The following is a 13,510-nucleotide window of genomic DNA, read 5'->3' as shown; positions in this document are numbered from 1 at the left end:
AGGACAGGGTGATTTGTAGTCATAAAATCAGAAATTGATTTTTAGAATGGACAGATGGCTTTATGAAAAGTGTCAGAACTGGTTTTGCTTTTTACAAACCTTGAGATTTTGTTGTAATAATTTAAGGCAAAATTCCATTGTAACGTTAGTCAGCTGTCATCTCAGTAGAGACTTCGGTGATAAAAATGTTCAAAACTCTCTCCAAGAAAGAAAAAAGGTGAGCCTCAAGGATGTTCATAACTTCCATCTATAGGAAGCTGCTAAAAGATTGTATCAAGAGCACTTTTTACAAAGTAACAGAAAGATTTTGTGCAGACAACATGGTTATTTGCTCAGTGTCCATAATTTCTCTGCCAAAAAAGATGACACTTTAAATATTGGGAGAACTGAAGGATAAGGTGGAACACAAAGAGAAATTCAGTATCTTATATTAATTAGGAAACTGTGCAAAAGTTCTGTGTTTGTTGGGAATATTGCTTGACAACGCTGTTCTTTTGTAGCTGAACTCGGAGACTATGATCCTGCTGAGCATGTCCCTGAACTGGTGTCTGAGTTCAGGTTTGTTCCCACTCAGACTGAAGAGATGGAACTAGCCATTTTTGAGAAGTGGAAAGAATGCAGGTACTAGATCCTCCAGTGCATGTTCACCAACTGTTTGCATTGATTTTTCTGTAAAGATAATGTATTAAGAAGATGCTACTGATGCTTCTCCTGGGGTCTTGTTCAGAAACATAACTCTTAATATGGTTCTGTCATACTTTGTAGGAGGATAGAGTGGGAAAAATGAGGCTTTTCAAAGTTCTGAGTAAAATTACGAGGTACAGAAATTTGAAATGCAATGATTTTTGTGGAAGCAGTTTCAGATTAAAATTTACAAAGATGACCTTGATGTTCATGGAAGTCAACAAGTGTCAGCAGCATTTAGGTTTTTCACAGACTTTCAGGAATTTCTTTTCCTCTTTCCTTAGATACCAGTTTTTCCTTTCTGTGCTTTTCCAGGCATCTGCCTAACAGCAAAAAATTTATTTCAGGGGACAAACACCAGCACAGGCTGAAACTAACTACTTAAACAAAGCTAAGTGGCTGGAAATGTACGGTGTAGACATGCACATAGTGAAGGTATGTTTAACCACAGCATGGTGACCTTTGTAAATGATAACTATAGCTTTGTCCTGCATTTAGACAGTAGTTTTGGTTTTGGGGAGGGTGGGGGCAGAGGAGGAGGAATATTATATAAACCATGTAACAAATGATCTGACTTTGCATCTACATTCCACTCTGTAGTATACATTTCTAGAAGGTATAACTTTAGTCCAAGAGTATCTGCTCTGTGTTAAATGATCAATGTGGCAATATGTACTACAGTTTGTATTTAGAATAAGAGCTATGTGAAAATCATAGTAATTAAATATAAATTGGCTGGCGTCCAGTCAGCTACCAGCTGACAATAAATAGATCTCCTGTGGAGAAGGAAGTGCAGAGAACTGCACAAAGAGGTCCTTACTACACAAAGAAATCAACAAACTCTTGTTTTTCCACTTTAGGCAGCCTTATTGCAGGGTTGCAAACTAGAAAAATCTTTGCATAACATCATTGAAAAGTGAGAGTTTTGATGTATAAAATATATGTGTTTAATTGTAACACTGGGCAAATAAGCTGTTTCACTCACTGGAGTAACATGGATAAAGAAGGTTATTAATTGGAACGGGCTGCCCAGGGAGGTGGTAGAATCACCATTCCTAGAGATAATCAAAGGACACATAGATGAAGTGCTGAGGGACATGGTTTAGTGATGGGCTTGGCAGTGTGAGGTGACTGGTTGGACTCCATGATCTTAAAGGTCTTTTCCAACTGTAATGATTTTATGTTCTTTATTTTTGGCAATTAGGCAAGAGATGGCAATGATTACAGCCTGGGACTGACACCTACAGGAGTTCTTGTCTTTGAAGGAGACACAAAGATTGGGTTGTTTTTCTGGTAAGCTCTGAAATAATGTCTAAGATTTTTACTCTTTTATTTGCAGAAATGTTGTAGCCTTGGAGTGTTTTCATGATGTCCAAAAATATTCTTGCTTTTCTTTAATATTCTTTGTTCATCTATTAATAAGCTGTTTATGTGTAACATGCCAAAGGCAAGTAAAAGATGGAATAACTGTGGGTTGTTTTTGGTTTTGTGGTTTGTTTTTTTAGTAATGTGTTTGTTGTTGTATTTTGCACTGAGTTGTTTGGAAATAGAGTATGCACCCAGTTAGTGAAATGATGCTCATTCAGACATTCTGGATAAGTGTTACACATCAGTGTTGAAAAGGAGACAGAGGCTTAGTGCTAGTGCAGTTTTTAAATATTGTGTCATCTGAGCAGGCTTTTTATTAAGAAAAATGCCATTTTCTACCCATCAGTAAGGATTATTAAAAAACCCCAAATACCCTTCTACCTCCCTGCCCCCAAACCAGATCTGTATGTAGTCAGAGGATATAAAGCTTTCTTTAGTTTTTATAAACGTGTGTTTCTTTATCTGTCAAATGCCTTAATAATACACCATGGTTTCTTAGAAACATTCTGATGATATTCTGCAGGGCTTTATATTGTGTAAAACAGAAGGGGGAGAAGCTTCTAGCTAGCATACTTGGGTCTGAGTACATGGACATTTATCCTTTGTTCTGCAATTCCCATGCAGTCTTCAAAACTATGTACAAAGAATAAGTAGTCAGCTGATGAAGTGAAGTTTCATCACATGGAAAGTTTGACTTAGCCCTGACAATTTTATAAACTTTTGAGAAAAAACATCCCCTTTGAAAGAGAAATGTTATCTATGTGTCTCGTCATTCCACTGTCAGTTCTGGGTATTTTTTTGATGGGCAGGGAGTGGGGAAAGTGGCTGCATTTTTATCATGTCGTGTTCACATTGTTCTCTTGGGTTGGGATTTTCTTAAAGAGGGTCATCATAGGAATTGGTCTTTGATACATAGTACAGTGATTATATTTCTTTAATAAAGCAGGTTTATTTTGGCCTGCCTTTACGTCTTTCTGAGTTCACTTTTGTGGGCTTGTGGAAGAGTAGGCAAGCAGACGGGTACGTGGAGTTTCAGTTCAAATAATGGTTATTTTAGGTCCTGATAGAAACCTTGAAGAAGTCATCAACTTCTGAAGTGATAATTCTAAGTGTTACACTTTGAAGCGATGCATTGGTATCCACAGTATAATCAAACCTTACTGCATAAACTTGAAAAACCAACAAAAAGAAAGAAAATATTTGGTAGAGAGACTTGGACTGGCACATCAAACATACCTCTCAGTGAATTACTAAGAGTTAGACATAACCTGCTTTTTCTGTTCATCTTTTAGGCCAAAGATAACAAGGCTTGACTTCAAGAAGAATAAACTCACTCTAGTTGTGGTTGAAGATGATGAACAGGTAGAAAACTATCTGTTTAGTTACATCTCAGTCTTGATTATGCAGAACTAGTTTTCATGCTCCTGATCTTTATATTTAAGTTTTGAGAATTAACCTTGATGCCTTGAAAGACTTCTGATTGTGACTTTGGGGGGAGGAGAGGAATGAAGGGACATAAGTATAAAATAAAAAGACTCAGTTACTTTTTCTTCCTCTCCATGTTTGTAAATGGACAATACTTTGTGAAACCAATGTAGACCAGATAATTTGGAAACAGTGTGTATTGTTCACAGAAGCTTTTTACAAAAGACCATGTATTACATTTAGTGGAATGAATTCCTTAAGCAGGTGCCAGAATTGTTCCCAAGAGAGGAAATTACTGAGAGTTGAGATAATAAAAATGGGAGCACTAGTAATTTGAGACTAGATTTGGAAGTGAAACCATGTTAACCTCATTGAGAAGTACCTTCCTATTATCATGATAGGTTTTAATTTGTAATGATTCAGACTTGTTAAATATATGGACTCTACCCCTGTCCAACTTCAGACAATAGACTCTTTGTTCATTAAAGCTTCTGAAAAGGTTTATTTTTCTGCCTAACATATTTTTTTAACATACATTTCAGTGTTCATAAAAATCAAATTGGATTTGGCTTGTGTGGAATTGTAGCTTGGGTTTATTCAAGCCTCTTAAATCGTGAATGTGCTTTGTGTGCTTTCAGGGAAAGGAGCAGGAGCACACTTTTGTCTTTAGACTGGATCATCCCAAAGCCTGCAAACACTTGTGGAAGTGTGCAGTGGAACATCACGCCTTCTTCCGGCTCCGAGGTCCTGTCCAAAAAAGCTCAAGTCGATCAGGCTTCATTCGGTTAGGGTCCCGGTTCCGCTACAGGTCAGTGGCATCTCTCAGCAAATATCTTCTGCTGATCCTTCCTGTTCTTGGATTATGCACAGAAGCAGGAGAGAACTTGGGATTCATTCACTTAGGGAATATAGAGCAGTGAAACTTGCAGACTGAGTTGTATTATTTGTTTTATTGAATCATACAAATTTTTCCCATTTATAGTTTGATTTACCTTTAGGTGATCCTTGTCTGTGTAGTAGGAAACCAAAGGTTTCTCAAGGTTTATGTTCATTACATCGCATATGTAGTAGATTGTCTTCTATAGATCACCTCATCTTGAAAGCCCACCCATTTTTCAATAAACCATAGAATGATTGACTCACACAGTTAAGGAGATTGTAAGTGTGTTGACTCCTGAGTTCCTGAGTGAGTGATGATAGTGCTTCAGAAGACTAAGGTAATGCCCATTCTATATTGGGCACTACTCATGCGTGTAACAGACTTACAAATGGCTTGTGGGCCCAGACTAACCTGGAGGATGCTGCCAGTTACCCCACCAGAGTTGCTGAGAACACATGGAAGGGAGTGGAGGTGACCCCAGACATATCCTTTTGCTTTCATTTCCAGCATCTGGAGTAGTACCATCTAATCAGTTTCAGAGAGGATCAGTGGTACCAAGGAGTTGTCAGAACATGCGGCTGATACTGCCTCAGAGGCAGAGTTTGGCCAGACTTAGGGAAAAAGGACTTGCCTGGAAACAGGAGCACCTGCATGCTCGTCTTTAGTCCTATTATAGTCTTTCCCTATGACCTTTGGCAACACACCTTAAGCTTCACTCTTTCCTGGAGTTTTCAGCCTCTCACAAACAGTGAGTGCTGTGAGCCCAGAAATGTGCAAAGGGCAAATGTGTTGTCTTAGCAGCTTCATGCTTAAGGAGACATTGCTTCAATCTTTTGTCTAGGGAAAACAGGGTGAAAATTTGGGTGTTTGTAAAACTTCTCTTTTTGATGAAAGGCCTTCTGAGGCCTTTGTTTGAGATTTTTGGCAGAATTGAGATCAGATTATTACAGTATGAATTTAAAAGAGAAATGTGATGTTTTGATGAGCAACGTCTGTGTTCTGTCATTATAAATAAGTAATTTATTGTTATGTGCTTCTAAATGGCGTTCTTAGTGGGAAAACAGAATATCAAACCACTAAGACCAACAAAGCCAGGAGATCAGCATCCTTTGAAAGAAGGCCCAGCAAAAGATATTCAAGACGAACACTACAAATGAAAGGTAAAAGACCTTCCATTCTGAGAAGTATAATCCACTGTGAGAATCAAGTAATCATATCCTTTAAAGATTTTGTGTAGGAAGTCTTCTTTAACTGCCTTTCTCTTGAATTTTCAAAATAGACTTACTTTGACCGATCTGGGAGACAACATGAGTTTATCAGACAAAGCTTGTGTCTAAAGCATGTGTTTTAGTTCACCTAGCAGGTGAAACACCCTTGAATATTGCACAGTTGGTCTCTGTGTGGAGACAGAAAACAGCAATATATTAATGGTAATAGATGAGATTTATTAATGAAGTTTGACATTAAGAGGTTTTTTTAATTGTTCTTAGGAGTTGTACTCTTGTTACACTAACAGTAGTTACTTTATCTCCTACTCCCACCTTTGCACAGGTCAGGTGCGGCCTCCATGCATGCTTTCAGACCCTTGCTTAAATGCAGCTCCTTGGTTTGCTCATCAGATTCTTTATTTCATTTTTCCAATTTAGAGTTTCGTTTTTGACACATTATACATGGGATACATGCTACTTTTGCTCTTTTAGTTATCCACTTTTAGGCAGCACTAGACTATTTTCATTCATAATATACTTAATATTTAACAGATAACCTAATTACAACCTAAATTTTAATTAAAACTTTGTTTTTGCAGCCCATGCTGCTAAACTTGAAGAAACAAGGTAAGATACATTCCAATATTTAAATTTCTCTATGATGTTTGCCACTTGAGCATGTGTCTGCAGGAGGTTTTAAGTGTAGTTAATTGTAGAGCAATAACTTCTTATCTGTGGTTTTGCTGCGGGTTTGATGTTTGTTTGCTTTACGTGAAACTTGATGTGTTACTGTCACATAGCAGATTTTGCCAGGCTTGCTTCCTAACAGGCAGAGAGGTTTGTTTTGGTTTTTTAGCTGTGTCTCTTGCTGGATATGAGCTGTAGTTCTGTGTCCTGCCATGTAAAGAGATGATGTAAGAGCATGTGAGGATGTCTATCTACTCTATGTGACTGAAATATGTAATCAGGTTAAAGTCAGAGAATACAGTAAAATAAACTTTTGAAATATGTTGATCATTTTATATTCTTTATGTACTTGCATCTCTTTTTATATGCTCAAGTATTTCTTTTTATATGTTTCAATTATCCATGATCAGCATTGAGAGGAAGATCTTTCGATTCTTTATTTCTGTACCTAGAGTCTTTCTGCACATGTAGATTTGTACTTGCTGTTACAATGTAAAACACTCAGAGGAATCTGAATCATACAGTTTTCATACCCTTCCTTAAGGGAAGAGAAGTAATGGGACTAAAAAGAATTACCTAGTGGCAAAGAAGCGAAGTCACTCAGTTCTGGTTTCTGTCCTTTGCCCTAGTAACTTGTAAATGTTGCAATGATCAATTGCAACCAAAGTACTTTTTAAAAAGCAGATACTAGTAGGTGTTAAGCGTCATGACAGTCAGGAGCTGGGTAAGGAACGCCAAAATAACATTTCAGAACAACAGGCTTAATACAGCCACACATATTCTTTTTATAGCAGCAGGATTGATTTTTGCATGAGAAGGGAAGAAGTCTCATCAGAAGTGCTGGGACAAGGCTGCAGTTACTGTAGCAGAGGTGTGTCTCTGACTTCCTGCATTGCCTTTACTTTTCATAAAATGGGAAAGGACTTCTCAAAACTGAGTGTCACTGAGGTGCTTAAAGATTCTCTGCATAGAAAATGTGACTGTCTGATTAAGCAGTACTCCCATAATACTGTGTTGTCATGCCCTTCTCTGAGTTTCATGCTGCTTAGGTCATTCTGAGAGTAGGAAGAGAAACTTCATGTGTAGTTTCTCCTGATAAGACAGAAGTCTTCTGATCTACACCTAGGTGTGGCACTGTGATGTTAATAGTCTCTAGAGCAATCTATGCCATTGCTGAAACTCTACACTCAAGTGTTGCTAATTGAAATGCATCATGAAAGATGTATGTCGTTCCATTCTTTTGTGTTAACTCAGCAGAGAGGAATGTGCTACCCAGAAGGCTACCCATAATGTTTCTGTTAAATGTGCACCATGCTGTCATAACCACATTCCCTCAATAGAGAAGGTGCAAGGAACAGCTTGTTTGGTCTTGATATTATGATATTTAAATAAAATAATTCTAAGGAATCACTAAGGTAGATACAGAAATCTGTCAGAATTGTCAGCTTGCCAGGTTGGATAGCTGTTGTCCCATCCAGAAATCAAAAGATTTATGGGTCACAGGAGACTAGAACCATTTTTTTAAAAGATTAGAAATCTGGAACAAATGCCTGCTTTGCATGAGATCTGTAATGTGTAATTGCTGTGCAGGTGTTAATGCTTTTAAGTCTCTCAAAAAAGAGGAAAGTCTCAGAAATCATCAGGATATGGATCTTATTGAATGTATTAAATATACTGATTAATAATAATATTATTAATGCTGTTCTGAGCTGCTCTGCATATAGATTTGAATGGTTACTTTTAAGACTCTGAAGCAGTAATTCAGTCCATTAGAGGTCGTATGCAGATGAAACTCCATAATATTTTTCTGGTAAATTTTGTGACATGAAAACTTCATATCTAAAGAGTCCTGGTTTCAGAACAAGCATACTATCTCCAGCATGTAGGTGAGGGTTTTGACAATGACACATTTTGCTGAGTGTTTTAACTAAAACTGTATTAGTTTTGCTTTAAAAGTGCCTCACCTTACTGTTGAATGAGGAAGCCTTTCTAAACCTAACTGGTTTAGGAAAGGAAGTGGAAAAAAACAGATGAGTTGCAGATAAACTATAGCTTGAACACAGAAAAAAAAGTCGTGATACCTTTACCTAGAATGAGACAGCTGACCTAAAGCATAAGCTTTTAAGGTTTTTTGGTTTTTTTAACAGTTAAGTACTTTGAAAGGTCCTTGCTGGACCTTGTGTTTCTTTCTGAAAATCCCTGCAGTTCTGACAGCCCGCAAAAGTAGCTTGTCGATCTGATTATGATTTGCATACTCTCTTTCAGTACTGCAAACAACGCTGTTATCAACCAGACTAATGGATCACAAGTAAGGACTCTTTCATTCCTTTTAAAGACAATTTCCATGTATTTCAAAAGATTTGAAGGTGTACCTATTTGTTCCTAAAATCCAGTGATTGACCAATTGAAAGTTACAAACAGTAAGCTACTAAATTGCATGCCCGGCAATGACCACTAATGTATGAGCAAGATGATTGTTTACTTTAGCTGGAGTAAGGAAGATACCCCATGCCCTAGTGCTGTAGAAACTGTCCTAGTCATAGATACAGACATTCATAAGTACACAAAGCGCCTTTGTATGAGACTTGTTACTATCCAAAGCACATTAATTCTGCATGCTAAGCAACATTAAAAAGAAGAGAGAAAGGGTGTGTGCAATTCATTAACACCTGTGGTGGTTCCTGGTTACATTATTTTTTTTCCTCTGTAAGAGGGCAATGCACCTACAAATTAAAGAATACATTGTTAGTAAAAAATCAGTGTTTTCTGAGTTGGAGAAGAAAATCAGAGACACTTATCCCCTCAGTACTTGTACCCAGAATACTTTGTTTCACTGAACAATGTTGTTGATGCAAAATGACTCTCCTGAGTATCAAAGTAACTCAGGACTTGGAGTTTGGAAGGACTCTGACTCCTTCTCTGGAGCTATTCAGATGCAGAATGCAACAGAAGGAGTCATGTATTGGTGGAAATGGGATGGGGGTTTGCTCTAACGTTAAAATACTCAGTCTCTGCTGGCAGACTGCTGCTCTGACCTGCCTTTTGCATTCTGTGCAAAAGGAGTTGTTTTTTTCAGAAGCAGCTATGTTTCAAATAGCAGTCCAAAGACCTGCAACCCAAAGGTGCCAACCATTACTGCCAAGTTACCTACAGAAGGAAAGTGTTACTGCACAGATTTAAAAAGAACACAGTGGGCCATAGCTTTTTGTTGCTATCTCTGAGCAGCCTTGGATTCCTTATGATCCTAATACTGTGTGGGATCAAACTGGGCACAGATTTGAAGTAATGGAAGACAACACAGCCTTGCTTTAGCTTTGTGCTAAAGTGGTCCACCAAGACAGCCAGTAAAGCAATTTGTACCATCCACTCTATGTTTTGCTATGTGTAATGTGTGATTGCTTCATTAACGTGTGTATAGTAACTTACTTGTTTATACTTTCTGTCCAAAGAGCTGGAACGCAAAGCCAAACCTACCTGTCCTAACAGTGGTTCCTTCTGCCCCGGTCTTAGTGGAAATAGAAAACCTTCCAAGAAGCCCTGGAGCCAGCCACCAAGACAAGAAGTGGTATGTTCTGCTTTGCTGGGAAATGCTTGCTTATGCATGATTCAAGTGGCTGTTTATCTGCACTTAAGTAAGCTGCCATCCTGTATCTTTGGCATAAGTTGATAGTCAAGTTAGTGATGATGCAGCTGATTTGTTGCTTTGAATGTAGTGTGGGGAGAAAAGGACAGCGGGCTTAGTCCTGCTAACTTAAAATTTCTTCAGGGGTTGTTGAAATTATTAAATCAGGAACATTTTCAAGACTTGGAGAGAGTTGGGTCCTTCTCATTTGCCATAACACTCCTAGTAACCCTTTGCTTGGCGTCATGGGGCTCAAGGTCTTGGTCTTGATCTTTAACAAAATGCAGAACCTTGTAAACTAGTGTCCTTATGAGTTGTCTTTTGAACCTTTTGAAATGGGCAAACTGTTTTTTTTTTTTAATTTATTATTATTTTGATTACAATGGATGCTTGAGGAAAAAAACACAAGCTGGAGATAAGAGCTTTGATTTTGTGTAATTGTAGTAAATGGTTTGTGGATTGGATGCATTCTCCAAACAAGGATTATTTGTTTGAAAGCAAATGTACATATAATTTATCGTAAAGTAATTCTGTACTGCAAAGCTATTTCAAAACCAAAACTGACGTACATCAACCCAGTACTTGTGCACACATCATCTTACCTTTTTCAGCTTCTTGTGCATTCAGAGGCAGTGTGGCTTATGCTAGAAGGGTAATTCTGGTTTCTGTGAGACTCTTCAGCTGCCGCAGCAATGGAATAGAGCAACACAAAAGCTCTTATCCTGAGCAGTTTCAACCCTCAAGAGAAAAGGTTCTTGTCCCATTGTCAGGCGCACAAACCTGCTTTGCTTCAGTATTTCTTAAAAGTAGATCATATCTATTTCTAACAGTGCAATCACAAATGTACTTTGATTTCATAAATCTTACTGATTAAAGACTTTGAATACTGTGGGTTTTGGGTTATAAGGGGGATGGTAATTTTGCTTTGTGTGTTGCATTTTACTGAAGTTACAATCAGAACATATGATCAATGCTGTTTTCTTTCTTTTACCCCTGATTCATCTAGTATCTGAAATCTGTGCTTGTCTATGGTGAGATCCTGTTGATCGCTCGATTGCTTCCGTGGTGGTGGGTGAAAGGTGGTGGTTTCTTTATTCATCAGCATCCTGGTTTTATTTGTATTCTTTTGGTCTAATTGCAAGATGCGTGCCAGAAACCGCTGTTTCCTTTGGTGGAAATGTTTGACTTGTGCTCCAAACAGCTCTCCTTGGGTACCTGGTTCATGCTAGCATTCTTGCTAGTATTTACAGGGTTTCTATTGATTAGTGAAATCCTTCTGCTTTTGCTCAGAAGCAGAGAGGACTCTGTAGCCAATCTGTTTCAGTTTTAGTATTGCTGCTCCTGTTTTAGGATTAAGAACTTGAGCCTGTCTGTCTCAACACTGTCAAGGAATCTAAGCTTACATGCCAGCTGCCACAGTACATAACCTTTCTGTAGGAGAGTGGGAGTGAATACAAAAGATACCTGCATGTAACCCGAAACAGCATGCCGTTAAGAAAACAAGCTGCTTTGTACTGCAGATGTGTTGTGTTTCCAGGAGACATACCATTATTATTGAAGGCAGTTGTCTTTTGGCAAAGAAGTTCTAACGTGTTCACTGGAAACAGTACTGCCTGTAGTAAAGGGCAAATTGAGCTCTAGGAGGAAGACAACAGTTTGGAGCTGAGTCAGCAATTGAGCTGCATTCTGATTTCCCAGATGGGAAACAGGGTTAGGTTAATGTAACTGCAAGAACATACGCATTTATTGCAGGGGCTGTGACTTGACTATTGTGCCTTCAAGTCTTGATGTCTTGATGCTGCTAATAAGATCTCTTTTCAACTGCTGCTGTCTTTAATTGGCCTGTTTCTGCATGGATTATCTTTTCTTTCTGTCAGAAAAATAGTCTTCTTTTAGAGAGAGTTTGCCAGGGACTGTTGAGAACACCAAGATCTTTTTGGACTAAGGATTTCCTAGATGGTTAGATTGAAAGATTTAGAAGTAAGGTCCTGACCCCTTGAGTTTCTGTACACTGCTTGGCAGATGCCTGTACTGGCTACCTTGCAGCTTAGATCCCTTCCTAATGTCAATGTTTCCTTTAATTTAAAATGTTAATGCTGCAGCTGCCAACGGCAATTGTGCCAGATTGTAGAAAGAATGTTGCCAGATAGGAAGGATTGTAGTGCTTTGATTTTTTTTTAATTTTCCCTTTGCCTCATTGCTGTAAAATTGCCAGTACAGGAAAACTGTACTGGTCTGCATGGTCTGAGAACAGTCTGCAGTATTAGCTGCAGCATTTGGAAGTCTAAAACACTGTGGCTTTGTAACTTTAGCCTTTTCTCAAGAAACAGTTTCTTGAGGAGATTATTTTTCCTTATTGTGGCATAAGAAGGGAACAGTATTTTTTTATGTTTTGCTTGCTAGTGGAGGTAGCCTTCACTTAAACACTTATATTAGATAAATGGAAAATTAATGTAGTGAACTGTTGAGGATTAGAGACTTAAACTCATTTCCTCGATGTTTTATACAAAACCCAGTACTCTGAATTTACCCATGGGTGGGTGACCTTTGCATAGATCCTCTCTCTTTTCTAAAGGAGGACTATCCTGAGCATTAATCATTTACTGCTGTTGTGAATCCTGCATGTGTGTCTGCTTCCCTGCCTTGACATGTGTGATCTTCCAACTCGAGGGCTGTCTGCTTGGCTGTTCTGGCAGGGCTGGCAGTGTTCAACCAGGCTTTCCGGAACATGAGAAGGTGGAATTTGAGCAGGGTGCTGCCCAGGATTCCTCTAGATGAACAGCAACAATGTTTCCACTTTGATTAGATTTGGGTCATTAAATAGGGAATTTTACTTTAAACTGTAGGAACATGTTTGCTTTAGGAGTTTCCTTACTTGAGTAGTTTATGAGAGGGCTTTTTTCCAAGCACTTTTTAAAATACCTGGCTGTACCTTGCATCAGCCTCTCCTAAAACATACCCAGTACAACACAGACAGTAGTTAACAGATTGCTTGCTGTCAATTTTTTAAAGTCTTCTAAACTTCAACTATTCTAGTAAATTACTCATCCACACTGCTTTGGAGATGCTTGTACTTAAAACCTTAACAGTTTTCTAGCTCAGGGCTCCCACATGAAAATATTTTCAAAACACTGTTTAAGGTGATGACTGTTCTCCCTTGCTCCTCTTTGTGGCTTTTGGAGGACTTTATTCCAGCTGTGCTGTAGACTAGCCTAACTGTGCATGACATTTCTATGGTTTTCATTTGGGAATTTAAAATTTATGAACCGTTTTGCCTTCATGTGCAAAATTAGAAAGCAAGTCCTTAGTTTGTATTATGACCTTTTCTATAAACACCTCTTCTTCCAATTAAGTTTGTTAATCAAGTATAGCTACAGTCAGCTTCTGTAGTAGCATTTAGTCTCTTAGTCAAGTAAATTGTGAAGGAGTTGTGTGTGCTTTCCTATTTGCTCCTGTACAGTAATGCTCATTTTCCTAAGTTTCTATTTTCTTCTCTTTGAACTTGCATGAGAATCTGCATTTTCCAGTGACTTTGAAAGCTGCTATTGCTTATAAATGCTTGTTTCAGGTGTACATGTAGAGCTTCTACTTAAACCCTTTCAGCTTCCTGCAAATAAGATGTGCTGTATACCTGGG

The 13,510-nt window shown here is 38.2% G+C and overlaps 1 protein-coding gene across 4 annotated transcripts in view; it reads left to right on the top strand.

Annotated features, from left to right (window-relative positions):
• EPB41L5 (erythrocyte membrane protein band 4.1 like 5) overlaps positions 1 to 13,510 on the top strand; it is a 61,318-nt gene that overhangs the window by 22,994 nt on the left and 24,814 nt on the right. For all 4 annotated transcript variants that reach the window (XM_062004466.1, XM_062004465.1, XM_062004469.1 and 1 more), the window contains exons 8-16: positions 501 to 621; positions 1,032 to 1,119; positions 1,889 to 1,977; positions 3,345 to 3,414; positions 4,116 to 4,285; positions 5,411 to 5,517; positions 6,165 to 6,192; positions 8,518 to 8,560; positions 9,702 to 9,817. In XM_062004466.1, coding sequence (XP_061860450.1) covers positions 501 to 621; positions 1,032 to 1,119; positions 1,889 to 1,977; positions 3,345 to 3,414; positions 4,116 to 4,285; positions 5,411 to 5,517; positions 6,165 to 6,192; positions 8,518 to 8,560; positions 9,702 to 9,817 — 832 coding nt within the window. The remainder of the gene's footprint in view (positions 1 to 500; positions 622 to 1,031; positions 1,120 to 1,888; positions 1,978 to 3,344; positions 3,415 to 4,115; positions 4,286 to 5,410; positions 5,518 to 6,164; positions 6,193 to 8,517; positions 8,561 to 9,701; positions 9,818 to 13,510) is intronic.

Source organism: Colius striatus, chromosome 11 (assembly GCF_028858725.1).
Source record: "Colius striatus isolate bColStr4 chromosome 11, bColStr4.1.hap1, whole genome shotgun sequence".
NCBI lineage: Eukaryota > Metazoa > Chordata > Aves > Coliiformes > Coliidae > Colius > Colius striatus.
Note: the sequence above shows the minus strand (reverse complement) of the source record. Positions and strands in the feature narration are given on the sequence as shown.